The 14,523-nt window shown below is 40.3% G+C and overlaps 1 protein-coding gene across 1 annotated transcript; it reads left to right on the top strand.

Annotated features, from left to right (window-relative positions):
• The first annotated feature begins 9,535 nt into the window (after positions 1-9,535).
• LOC146694401 (olfactory receptor 1500-like) lies at positions 9,536-10,507 on the top strand. Its single transcript, XM_085478875.1, has one exon. The coding sequence runs from the start codon at positions 9,536-9,538 to the stop codon at positions 10,505-10,507; it is 972 nt and encodes a 323-aa protein (XP_085335001.1).
• The last annotated feature ends 4,016 nt before the right edge of the window (positions 10,508-14,523 follow it).

Here is a 14,523-nt window from a genome sequence, read left to right on the forward strand (position 1 = left end):
ACTGCAGACTTAACCCTTTGGTTGCTAATTTTGAGTTACTGATGTTTGCATTAAGAAAATTGTGTTATAGTAGCTGTATTTTGATTAATGTATCATTATAAAATGGTTGGGAATGCTAAATGTTAAAGTGAAGAAAAGGTTCGTTTTCACTCATGACTGAACATGTTATTGTTAACCATGGCAGGCCACTGTAAAAGTCAATTAATGGTTATAAAATTAAAAATAAAAAATCCTGCACTGAGGTTTATGAATAATAGGGAAATGATAAACTTGCCAAACTCAAAAGAGAGATATGTAATGATAAACACTGGTCCCCGCCTTTTGGGTGCCTTTTGAAATAGTCAGCAATTTAAAACTAAGAGAGAACCGATAGGGGTGGTGCTGCACAAGAACAAGAGTAAAATAAAGTAAAATATTGTGTTTAGCTTTGAGCAGTTTAAATTAAAATGTAACATTACACTCAGAGGATCAATATGAAGGTCAATATATCTTAATTTTGTATGAAGTACATGACTGGTGACTGTTCTGTCCTGTTCTGTCCTGAGCTTTTGTTTTTTCAGCACCCACTTGGCCACGCCAACAGTTTCTCGCCACCGAAAAAGGGGTACTTGCAAAGAATAGAGAGGAATATCATCAAAACTGGGAAAGGTAAGCCCAAAAGGGGGTGATAACGCCATAACTTTCACTTATGGTCAAATTCTCAAAATTTGACCCTGAACTTGAAAAAATTCTTTAAACATTTAGAGACAAAGTGGAGGTTTAGATAAATATAATGTCGTAAACCACATAAGGATGGAGTATTTGACTCAATAAGATAGTGAAATAACATGCAGTAAAATGTTGATCATGTTGATTATGTTTATTCCAGTGTGCGGAGCAGGGTTATTATTATTATTAAAGAAAATAAATGAAACAACGAAAATTAGAAGTGGAAAAACGTTTGCTTTAACGGAAATAACAAGAAAAAAGGAAAATTAACTAAAACTGTAATGAATGTTCACAAAATTAGCCAAAGTCAATTGGATTTATTGTCAAATGTGTTTAGTTTCATTGATGTGTGCGCGCCCTACAATAGCTAAGTTAGGCGCTACGGTAGTCGAGTCGTCTGTGCGGCTGCTCCGTCCACGCGCAGAAGCATGTCAGGAAAGTCGGGAGAAAGCGCCAGAGTCCAATTGAGGATCATTTTAATATGACTGTTTTTTAGACATAACAAGAGTCTTGTAGTCGAGAGGGACATAATGTCCTCCTGAGACCCAGAGAATAAGAAAAAAAACAGGGAGAAAATATTTTCGTTTTTTCTTTTTCTTTTTTCTTTTAAATAAATCAAGTGTTATTAAAATAACAATCTCATAAGATGAAGATCAGGGACCAACCCAGAAGTCACTGACACTTCACTAGCTGTAAACTATTGGTTCAGGAATAAGTGATGGCACTGAACTTTCTATTTCACAAAAGTCAATTTATTTAGGATATCTGAGGAAGTACAGATTTTTATTTGGAGACACAAAGGAACATTTGGCACTTCCCTCATCTCACATCTGTTTCATTGTTACACCCAACCACTACAAAATCTACCATTACTGTGCGCTGCATTTAAGTGACTACGATGAGCGAGACAGAGTCTGGCTGGCTCAGATGCTGGCAGTTCTCGCTGCAGTCTACCGGTAGCGTCTCCTTTCAGGCCAGGATAGACGAGTGTCACTGAGCAGTGACTAAGTTTGTGGTAAAAGGCTTGCACCCATTTGCCACAGCAGATGCCCCCGATTTTCGGTAAGTGAATGTGTTTAATTGTAGGCAGGGACATTACTGGATATTCTTGTGTAATTGCTACAGAATAATTTATGTTATACTTTGTTATTGCTACAGATGAATATTTATTTTTATTATTTTACATTTACAATTTTTTTCCCGGGGGCCCTGTGACCCATTGAAGAGCTGTAGGCTGGATCTCTTAAGATCTCACTGTTGGGTTTGTAAGCCCATGTTACTCCTAAATTTCTATCTTGTTCAAAGAAAAGATATACACAAAGTTCTAAGCTAATCGACCTTAGTGTTCTCCTTTTTTAAAAAGAATCGATAAGAGAATCGATAAAGAATTGAATCGTTTAACAGAATCGAAAATGGAATCGGAATCGTGAAAATCTTATCAATACCCATCCCTATTCATAGAGATATGAGGAGAACCGCTCTAAGGCAGACCCAGATACTCCAACCCAGTACTTTTGTCTTTCAAGCAAAATGTAATGGTCAACGGTGTCAAAGGCTGACGTGAGGTCCAACATTAGGAGTACAGAACATTTTCCTGCATCATTTTGCATCAGAATGTCACTGGAAACTCTAAGAAGGGATGTCTCAGTAGAATGAGCTCTATGAAAGCCAGACTGAAATTTGTCAAATATATTATGTTTGTCTAAAACTGCTGTAAGCTGCTTAGCCACAACCTTCTCTAATATCTTAGCAATTAACTGTATTTTTGAGATTGGTCTATAATTGCTAGTGAGAAATGGGTCCTGCGTGGGTTTTTTTTTAACAGGGGGTGTATAGCAGCAGTTTTAAAATAAGCAGGGACTTCACCAGACCCCAGTGAGATGATAACTATGGTGTGCACACAGGGACCAATAGAGTGGAAGACATTTTTGAATAACGTTACAGGTAAAATTTAGAGTGAACAGGAGGATGCTTTCGTTGCATTAACTATTTTTACCAGCTCTGATAGTGAGGGGGATAAAAAGCTTTCTAAAATGACAGGCCGAGCTGGCGTAGGAATTGACAATGCAGATGCTGATGGGGACATTTTTTTCCTTACATTACTAATTTTTTCTAGAAAGAAAGAAAGAAATGTTTCACAGTCTTCATTAGAAGTAATAATGGCAGCAGGTGGAACAGGAGTAATAATATCAGAAATAGTGTGAAATAACACCTTAGGATTACCTCTGCTCTTTGCGACAAGATGAGAAAAATAAGCAGCCCTCGCATCTCTAATTGCACTGTTAAAAGAGGCTAAAAGATCCTTTAAGTACAGGAGATGAACATTTAAATGAATTTTCTTCCACAAGCGCTCAGCTTTATGACAATCACGTTTTATGGAGCGGATATTGTGTCACAGTCTGGCGAGGGCAGACTGTATGAATTGAAAAAAGGACCCAAAATGCAGACTACAAGGAACAGGGAACAAAACTTGAATATTAACAAAAGGTGAGCCGTTTAATATGGCTGGTAGAAAAGGTACAAACAAAAGGGCAAGGCAAACTGAAGCAAAATTAACACAAACCTAAACTGGGGAATCTAAACAAACAATAAGAAAAACCTAGACAAGAAACTTGGAAGCATGGCATGGACAACAGACGACCTGACAATCACACACTGAAAACAGAGGACTTAAATACACAGGAGGTGATTAGGGGAAGTGGCAACACCTGGGGAAACAGCTGGCACACATGAACATAATGACGTCACAGTGGGAGAGTAAAACTGAACACGATGAACACAGAAATGCCAGACCTCTTCACAATAAAACAGGAAACAGAGTGAGATATAGACATGACAACCTGAACTTGACAACATAAGCCACAGACATGAAATACATGAAAAGCAGGGGAGACTTAACATGGTGGAAGCACGAGGGGGAAATAATAACTAGAAACACTTAAGCATGATAACAAATGAACTTAGGAACCTGAAGGGCTTACATAAACTAAAACATCAAAATGAACTAAAACTCAAAACACTGGGTCATAAGACCCAGGATCGTGACAGAGCCCCCCCTTCAAGGGCGGATTCCAGACGCCCAAAACCACGAACAAAGAAACAAACCAGTGATGATCAGAGATAAAAAATGTCCTCAGAACAAATAGAATCAATATTCAAACCCAAAGTAAAAACAAGGTCCAGTGTGTGTCCTTTGTTATGTGTGGGGCCTGACACATACTGGGTAAAATGAAAAGTATCCATAATGTTGATAAAACCTCTGGCAAAGAGGTCGGAGTCATCATCAACATGCATGCTAAAATCCCCAACTAAAAGCAGTCTGGACAACCTCATAGTAGAGGACAGGAAGTCGCTGACCTCTGATAAAAACAAGCTATTTGGGCCAGGTGGACGATACACCACAGCACAATAAAAAGGATCCTTACTTCCGAGTTTAATCAGCTGTAGTTCAAATGAAAGTAAGTGTCCAACTTTCACTGAGCGGCAGGAGAAATGGCCCATTAAATGCCACAGCAAGACCTCCTCCACGACCAGATCCCCGAGGCTGGTTAATGACGGAATAGCCGTTTGGGCACAGTTCAATGAGGGACGAATAGTCCAAGTCCCACTGCCAGGTCTCAGTCAGAAATAAGAAGTCCAGTTTTTTAGAAGATATAAACTCGTTAAGAACGAACAATTTATTAGTCAATGATCGGGCATTAAAAAGCGCCATGTTCAGCGGGGTGGAAGCATCATTTTTAGCAGAGGCTCAAGTTAAAGGACGCAAATACTCGGGGTTTGAACCTTCACGCTCGTAGATTCTACTCAATGAGGGGATGAAAAGCCAGTCAGCAGAAGAGTCTGGATGAATCCTCCTGAGGCAGCACGGTCTCGGAGAGCCAGGCTCTGCGTATCCAAGCAGGGACATGGAAAACAAATTCCCCTCCATGGAGCTATTCTGAGGATAGGTAATAAAGCATGCTCGACATTGCTTTCCAGTCAGACCCCGCCACCAGAAAAGCCTAAGCTTCACCTGGATACCTGCTCTTCTTCCTCTACTTCTCCGTGGTCTGCGGGGATCGCTGAGGACGCTGGCCGAGGATCCAGCCACTGGCGGAGGATGGAAAGTGCCAAAGGAGGAGGAGGATGAGACATCTTGAGCCATCATTGAAGATCGGATGGATAACAGCGTCAAACGATCATAAACCAAGACACCAGTACATCATTGACTCAAATAGAAAACAATGGCGCTATATAAATACAATTGAGTTGAATTGAATTGATCTCCATGCAACATTGTAGAGGCATGCCAACCACGACGGCCCTACAACATCCAGAGCCTCCAGGAACTACAGGAACAGGGAAAACCTCATCCACCCCAGGGGCCCTGCCACCAAAGAGTTGTTTAACTGCCTAAGTGACTTCACCCCCAAAGCTAGACAAGTCATCCCCCAGACTTTGCTTTCTCCACAAAAGGCTCGAAGTACTTCTACCACTGCCCCAAAATGTTTTCAGCTGAAGCCAGCATTACTCCATCCTTGCTATACACAGTGCAGATAGAGCACTGCTTTCCCCTCCTGAGTTGCCTGATGGTTTGCCAGAATCTCTTTGAGGCAGTCTAAAAGTCTTTTTCCATCGTCTCTCCAAACTCCTCCCACATCCGAGTTTTTGCTTCAGCAACTGCCCGGGCAGCTTTCCACTTGGCCTGTCGGTACCTACCGGCTGCCTCCAAAGTCCAACTGGCTAACCAAGCCCGATAGGACTCCGTCTTTAGCCTGATGGCTCCCTTCACCTCTGGTGTCCACCATTTGGTGGACCAAACCCCCAAGTGGTGATCAGTTGACAGCTCAGCCCCTCTCTTCACCCAAGTGTCCAGAACATATAGCCACAGATCTAATGATACGTTTCCAAAATTGAGTGTCTTCTGGAGTCCGTTCCCTTATGTAAACTCTTATGTTTGAACATGGTTCTCGTTATTGACAAACTGTGGTTTGCACAAAAGTCCAGTAACTGAACACCCTTCAGGTTCAGATCCAAGAAGGCTGGGTACTTTAACCGTCGTTTGGCACATAAGCGTAGACGGCAGTCAGAACCCATTCTCCGCAGGGAGAAAATGCTCTTGTCCACCAAAAAAACCCCATGTACAGACAGCAAGCCAAGGGCATGCTAAGAGATACACCCCAGCCCGTTGACATGCGTTGAGCTGAGCTCAGCTATATCTAGCTGGTACCTCTCAACCTCACGCACTAACTCAGGCTCCTTCCCCAACAGAAAAGTGACATTCAGTGTCCCAGTTACTTGTCTCGGTAGCTAGGGATCAGTCCACCAGGGCCTCCTGGTGGCCACTGCCTGACACACAATGCACCAGACTCCTACAGCGCCTCCTATGGGTGGTGGGCAGACAGGAGGGTGGGCCCATGTCCCTTTTTTGAATTGTGCCCGGCAGGCCCATGGCCTAAGGCCCAATTACCAGATGCTCCCTCTTGGGCACGTTATGCAGGCCTGGCTCCAGAGTGAGGCCCTGTTAACCCTATAACGGGCAGGGTGAGCTGGTCCCTCGCCCTTTTACTTATAGGGGTTTTCTGAATCGCTCTTTGTCTGGTCCCTCACCCAGGACTAATTTCCCATGGGAGATCCTACCAAGCAGCAAAAGCCCCCCCACAACACAGCCCCAGCAACCCCTGGGACACACAAACCCCTCAACCATGATAAGGTAGCATTTCAATAAGACTATTCTATTCTATATTGTACCTGGAGACAATGAAGTGCCTTCAATACAGGGGTAATTTGGTAAAAAATTTCCCCATACCTCGGAATGCTGAATTTTGAATAAGATGAAATAATCCTACTGATGATTTGGAGAGTCCTGCAATTAGAACAGGTGAATTTGCTATCTGCTTCTCTGTTGCATGAGTCATCCATCATTGCAGGCTCTGTGTGTTCAGATATCAGGGTCTATTGATGTAGGAGTTAAAAGTTAAAAGTTAGACTTTTTTGGGTCCAGTTTCCTCAAAGTTTTTAAGGACACACAACCAAATGTCCAGATATATGTATGTTTTGGCTAATAATTTTTAGATTCAGTTAAGTTAATGGGACCAAATTGCAGAGGTGGGACCAAGTCATTGTTTTGCAAGTCTCAAGTAAGTCTCAAGTCTTTATCCTCAAGTCTCAAGTCAAGTCTCAAGTAATGTCAGGCAAGTCAGAGTCGAGTCTCAAGTCACTGGTGTAAAAGTCCGAGTAAAGTCACAAGTCTGAAATTTTGAATTTCAAGTCCTTTCGAGTCTTTAAAAAAAAAAACGAAAAAAGCATGTTGCAGTTATGCTAAATGTAAATATTAGACCATGTAATTTTTAAATCTGTGTTTTTCTCAACACATGACAAAATAGTGAACTTAGAAAATATACACAAATTGTGAAATTGCACCTCTTTAAAATGCAGCTCAATTAAACCTAGCTCCAAGAATAATTTTCACCGACAGTTCTGAGATAAGCTGCATGTTATTCTTGGATGCAGTTTGGCACGACATAGTAACTTCAGGTCACTGCAACAAGCCCAGGTACAGTTTACCGACGGATGGGTACAGGACCTTGAAATGCACCGTGTAGAACGAAAGACCATCGTACGTATCATAAGTTTACCAGTCTCATAAATCGTCTTCATAAATACACAATCGTTAACCGTTTATTAATAGGACCTTTAAGCTCAACGGTAATTAATTAGCAGTGGAAATAATTTCTGGTACGCGTTACAGAAATGTAGCAGTGACAATAATACTGTATGCTGTAATCGTACTGGGCAATTAGTGATACAAAAAACCTGTTTTATCCTGTGAATAAAAGTATATGTTTTTGTCACTGTACCATAATAACAGAAGCGAAACGCAATATTGTGTCAGGACAATTCACTATTTATGCACAATAAACAAAGGAGCATAGCGCGACAATTTCTGTTCAGCGCCAGACTTGCTTGTAACCTATATCACCAATTATGTTATGAAAATGACGCATTAACTACAACAGAAGATTTGCCTTTGTGTAAATGCTTGGAGCAGACTAACCTGTGAGCTGGAGGGTTCTGGGACGTTATATTTGGTCTTTGAATGGCTGCAATCCAGGCCACCCGTCGCGTCTTTGTTACTTCGGAAACATGGCTCGAACAATTTCTCTTCAACGACGTAATCCGATAACAGCCGATCTCTTTACCCGTCGGCTTCCCGTGGCTGTCATGCGACCGGCTATTGCAGTTAATAATACAACAGCTTCTTGCCATTTTTGTGTTTCTTTTTTATCGCTGTGATTTCAATTGTAAAGCCTGCGTGCGCTAGTACCTCTTGCCACGAGTTCCCAGAATCCTTTGCGGTTTTACCCCTGAATGACGTCACATTTTCAATCTCTATATAATATGCATGTTAAATTTTATATTTGGGGTGAAATATCAAGTCTTTTCAAGTAAACCGGTTCAAGTCCAATTCAAGTCCCAAGTCATTGGTGTAAAAGTCCAAGTCAAGTCACAAGTCTTAGAACATTTTTTCAAGTCAAGTCTAAAGTCATAAAATTAATGACTCGAGTCTGACTCGAGTCCAAGTCATGTGACTCGAGTCCACACCTCTGCCAAATTGTGTTTTGCAGGTGGTTGTTGCTAAATTGTCTGTTATGTGCAGACACAACAATGGTTTATCCCTTAAGTCAGGTGTCTTTTTTAGTGATTAAAAGACTCATGGGCCAGTATTTAACAAATAAAACATTCCTCTGGAAATTGTCCTAGGTACAAAGACTGACCTGATAACAAGTGAAAAAGCAGCAAATGTCCAAATAAATACTTTGAAAGAACTTCAGAAAGCTTGGAGAACTAAAGTCTCGTTGCAAAATATAAAGAAATTTAAGGTGACTGAAGATTCTTGTACAGTACTGGATGACTAACACATATCCCCAGTTTACAGAAAAAAATGTAGAAATGATGAATTCACAATATGACCCTGGTGTGGACCAGAGTATTGAGAGCTATGTTATCGTTCAAGACTAGTAAATTTGGTAGTAAGGTGCATGGTGCAACACAATGGAAAAAGATTTGTGTTAATTATTAACAAGTAACACACAGCTAAAATACAAGAATTTCAATTTCCAAAAGTTTATCACAAACTCTGGGAAGATCAAGAGCATGCTTAACAGCACAGCAAGCTATGTAATTTGAAAGATTTTATCTGTGATTTGTTGGATTAAATAAACTTTTTCTTTAGTTTTGCACAGTGAAGCTCTGACAATCTTCAGTGCAAATTGTTAGGTTTTGTATTGTTGATTGTCATTTATGCTTAGAAATATCTACTTATATATGCTTAGAGTTTTGTAATTAGTTGTAGATTGGTAGAGGTTTGATCCTTGATAGTCTGCAAACTTTGTGTGCATTAGAGAGCACTCTGGGAGCACGAGAGAGGTCGTACCTTGTCTTATTGTTTTACGGTAGGATTAACGTAGCTACGTCTGTTCTAGTCTAAAGCTACAAACCTATCACAAATCATTTCATTATACAGTAGAAGCAACGAGTCACTTCAAAAGTTTGAGTGCACATGGGAGTTGTTTCCTCTGAGTGTTATTTACCCCACACATCATTAGTTCAGACTCTGTTGGAAACATTTACAATATAAAACCATCAACACTGTTTTGGAAAGTGGGTTATGTTCTTGCATAGTTAGAGCTAAAGAGCTGAGGTGTATTGATATGAATAGAGCGAATTAATCATTATTATAATAGAGTATCTAATCCAAACATTTGTATCATTTTTGTCATAGGACTAAAATGTGGTTTGTTTAATTTTACCTTTGGTTTATGATTATTTCTTTGTATATATAATTATGAAATACACCAATATTACCACTATAAAAGAGTTCATTATTATTGGATTTCCTGGACTTCCTCCTGAATATTATGGTCCAGTGTCTGTTCTTCTTCTTCTTGTTTTCCTTGCTATTGTAATTGGAAATGGTTTCACTATAGCTGTTATCATTTTTGAGCGGACTCTGCACAAACCAATATATGTGATCTTTTCTAACCTTGCAATGACAGACATCTGCTTTGGCGTGGTGACTCTTCCAAAAATCATTGCCAGATACTGGTGGAATGACATGATCACTTCTTTTGGAGCTTGTTTTACACAGATGTATTTTGTTCATTCTTTGGGAGCTATTCAGTCTTTAAACTTGCTGATGATGGCTTTGGATCGTTTTGTTGCCATATGGTTTCCATTCAAATATCCCATTTTATTTACAAACAAAGCAGTGGCTATTGCTTGCACCATGTGCTGGGTTTTAACATTTATACGTTTGCTGGGAATTGTGCTTCATGCCTTAACTTTACCTTACTGTGACCAGAATATTATCATGCAGTGTTACTGTGATCATATATCAATAACAAGGCTGGGTTGTGGTGATGGGCTGGCATATGTGAACAGTGTTGCACTTGCTAATGCAATGGTCACTCTCCTGGTTCCTTTAACATTCATAATTTTATCCTATTTTTCTGTCATCATAGCTGTTCTGAGGATGTCTCAAACTGAGAGACGTCACAAAGTGCTGTCCACTTGTGCCCCTCAGCTCTTTATTACCTGCCTTTACTATGTGCCAAGATGCTTTGTTTATCTTGCTAATGTTTTAGGATTTAATTTTAATCTTGTTATTCGGATTATTATTACAATGATGTACAGCCTCATACCTGCTGCTGTTAATCCAATCATATACTGTTTCAAGACTAAAGACATTAAAAATGTTTTGATGCGGAGATTTAAAAAAGGAAAAGTGAGCACTGGATTAAAAACTGAATGCAAATAAATCTTTACAAAATCCAAACAGTACAACACCGAAGAAGTCTTATAATCAGGCTGTTATCTTGGCTTTCTGTAATAAATAACAAGAGTATTTGGTTCTGAAACAACTGACACTACGTCATATGACCACTAGAGGTCACTTTACAATAAGTTTTAAAACTAATTGGCTCAGTATATTTGATGGAGTGAAGACCGAGTTACACTTTTTATTTGCAAAAAATAATTTTCATTTCACAGGAGGGGATGACAGGGCATGTAGAAGGTGGGGAAATATAGTTTGTTTGTTTGTTTTTTTCAAATTTAGTGAATTCTTCAGCTGCCTTTGAAAGATGTTTTTGAAAATAAATATATTTATTCATTTTAAATTTAAATTTTTACATTATATATGATTTCAAATTTTACTCTCAATGAGAATAAATTTCCCAATGAAAAAATAACCAGGGTTGCATTTTTTTTAAACCTGTCCTGTCCAGCAGTTGTAGCAAGCAGACTTTGTTATTATTCATAGTTTTATCTGATTGGATATTATGCTGGCACAGACAGGGGGCGAAGGTCAGATTGGCAAAAGGTAGGCGAAGAGGGGGAATAGAAAAGCAGAGAAATAGAAAGCAGAGGAATTGAAAAAGAAAAGGGAAGAAAGAAAGGGAGAAAAAATGGGGTTAGGGGAGGCGGGAGCAAAGGATGAACACACATGCTGGGTCTCCAGTTCCCGCATTTGTAACAAAGCACATTCAGACGACACAACAACAAATACAATTTTACTCCCCCAAGCCAGTGGTTGACAAGGAAAGAAGAGACCCTGGCTGTCCATGGCCCCCAAGAGAGCTGAAGATCTGAGTCCATATCCTGATGACAGCCGTGCATCCACCCCAGGTTAGCGAAAAGGGAGGCCGCGGATGGAGCTCTCGCAGCCAAGGGCAGGAGTGCCAGGGGACCAGAGGCAGCAGGAAGTTGCCCTAGACTCACCTAACTCCAACCGACCCCTCACCGTGCCACGAAGAGGTCTAAGCCACCCTGTATCTATAATCCACAAGCAACCAGGCCAGCAACCACGCCAAAACAGCCCATCAAGTGTTACCAGGTGATATCCTTAATAATATTTTATCACTGAATTTTAGAAAATTAAGATACACGTGGGTATATTGAAGGTATGTGCAGGAGATTGTTTATTTATTTGAAAATTCTAAATGTTACAGGACATTATAGACTGAAACTGAGACTCTCACAGCAGATTTCCTTATCTCTTTAGTAGGGATGGGTATCGTTTAGGTTTTATCCGATACCGGTGCCAAACCGGTACTTTTGAAACGGTGCTGGTGCTTAAACGGTGCTCAAACTGGTGCTTAAAGAATGGAGAACACAAATTTGGTCCTAAAACCACTCATGTTCAGCTGTTTTTTTGTAAAAAGATAACAATGTTAGCCTTTTCTGCATCTATGGGGCATATATGGCATCACTCTTGGCTGGAAGCAGTGCTTAATCAATGGAAAAACACAAACTTTGTCCAAAAACCTCTCACGTTTAACTGTTTTCCACTTTTTCTTTGGTCATTTTAGCCTTTTTGGCCAGGGTGAAGGGAGTATCTGCCATCAAACAAGAAGACAGCCGCATGTAGCTATGAGGATGTTTGCTAGTTGACCTTACATGCATTAATGTAATAACGTGGTGAGCCTACTCAACGTAAATTACACACGAACAACATTAAGCTACTCACGCAGAGAAGAACGGCTGCTGCATCATCATCCGTCATCATTTCTGCTACACTGGCAGGGCTAGGGGCCAGGACTCTACTCTTCGGGTTTTTGGGGGATGTTGCTAACTCCGGGTCCGATAAGAGGCACCACACCCACAGTAGATGTGCTCGGTGTGAGGTCTCGCATTAAGCTATCAAATACGGCGCATTTCTCGGCTTTTAAAAAAACGCTATGCGTCGCCAGGTGTTTCATCGGATTCGAGGTGTTACCTCCTTTGACAGTATCACAGTATCACCTTAAAGCACTTGTTGCAGGCTGCTGAGTTTGCATCTTTTGCTGTGAAGTACAGCCAGACTTTTGACCGCTTCGCCTTGGGCATTTTTAATCTGTAGCTCTGCTCTAAAAGAACGTACATAGAGGAGGAGGACGGGGCAAGGGTAAGTGACGGAAGTGACGGACAAGGTAAGCGACACAAGGCAAGCGACAAGGTAAGCGACCCATGTTGTAGGTGACGTCAGACGCCGGAGATTTTGGCGGAGAAAAAGCAAATGGTAGCATAGAGTTTAACAAAGGTTTTTCAAGCTTCAGTATTACCAAATATACTAATCAATTGTCATATAACTAACAACATCTGTTTTATCATCTCTAACACCCTGGAGGACAACGGGGAGAGTTTAGACGCTCTCCAAGATTACATCGACCGCTGTTTTCAAGATTTAGTAATGAATAAGGCCCAGAGTGCATCTTCCCCAGCCAAAATTGAGACGCCGTCATCGAAGAGATGTCGCCCGGCAGACTCCCCCGGTACAACATCGCCTGCCGGCAAAGACATCGCAGACATCCTGGAGTCAATCGACAAGCGATTGTCCAGTTTCGATGCGAGGCTGTCCCTGGTGGAGATTTTACACCGGGAATTTAAATCTCTGAGAGAATCCCTGGAATTCAGCCAGCAGCAGGTGGAAACGCTTGCCGCTGAAAAGACAGGGATGCCCACTCTCCCCTTCACTTTTTGCAATTTTTATCGAACCTCTAGCAGCAGCATTTAGACAGGCTACAACAATTAAGGGCATAAAATGTAAGAACATAGAACATAAAATCAGTCTCTATGCGGATGATGTGTTGCTTTTTCTGCAAAACACACAAACCAACCTCTCTGAGGTAATTACTTTAATAAACTGGTTTTCAAGAGTTTCAGATTATTCAATTAACTGGCCAAAATCTACAGTTCTCCCCATTAACTGCTCCTTCCATAATTCTTCCTCTGCCCCACTGCAATCCGGAAATATTAAATATTTAGGTATTAATGTCTCTCCTAAGCTTTCAGACTTAACTAAATTAAACCACATCCCACTTCTAAAGAAAGTAGAAGGCGATCTGACTAGATGGAAATCTTTACCCATATCACTCATGGGAAGGGTCGCCACTATAAAAATGATGATCTTGCCAAAAATAAATTACTTATTTTTGATGATCCCTAACAAACCATCACAAGATTGGTTCAGATCTCTGGATTCATATATTTCCAAATTCCTTTGGAAAGATAAACCCCCGCGTATCAGCTTAAAAACGCTACAAAGAACCAAGGATAGAGGAGGATTAGATCTGCCTAATTTTCACCAATACTTCTTAGCCAACAGGCTTCAGTTCATCTCAGAATGGTTAAAACATACCTTCTTAGTTGAGCCCTGGCTAGATGTTGAACAGGCACTATGCAAGGATCTAGAGATTTCAGACCTACCATTTATTAGCTCAAACATCAAAAGACATGAATGCTTTAAAAGTATCAACATCAGCTTTTCTCTGACAGCATGGTGGGAGTTTCTAAAAATAACGGAGTCTTCATTAATCCCATGCAAACGTACACCTATCTGGAATAACCCTGACATATTACAAAACAATAATATGATTAATTTCCCAGAATGGAGTTGTAAAGGAATTAAATACTTAGAACATATATTAGAGGGAACAGAATTTATTCCATTTGACAGACTAGTTGCACAATATGGGATCAACAAGACAAGATTTTTAGAATATCAACAAATTAAATCCATAGTAAAAAAGAAATTTAACCTCAGTCAAGTTGAATTACAAACACCACTAAGTGCGGCACATTTTCTTACTCTTAAATCCCCCAAATTATTATCTAAAATATACAGAACACTTTCTAAATTAGATGACTCAATATCCCTTCCTATTGCAAAGTGGGAAGCAGATTTATCAGTCAGCTTAGACCAAAACTTCTGGTCTCAGATTTGCTTAAAAACCTTTAAATTAATTAAAAATCCCAGTCTGCAATTAATACAATACAAAATACTACATAGAGTGC

Source organism: Copadichromis virginalis, linkage group LG14 (genome assembly GCF_057382275.1).
Source record: "Copadichromis virginalis isolate Kocher_CV1m ecotype Utaka linkage group LG14, C_Virginalis_male_GT1.1, whole genome shotgun sequence".
Taxonomy (NCBI): Eukaryota; Metazoa; Chordata; class Actinopteri; order Cichliformes; family Cichlidae; genus Copadichromis; species Copadichromis virginalis.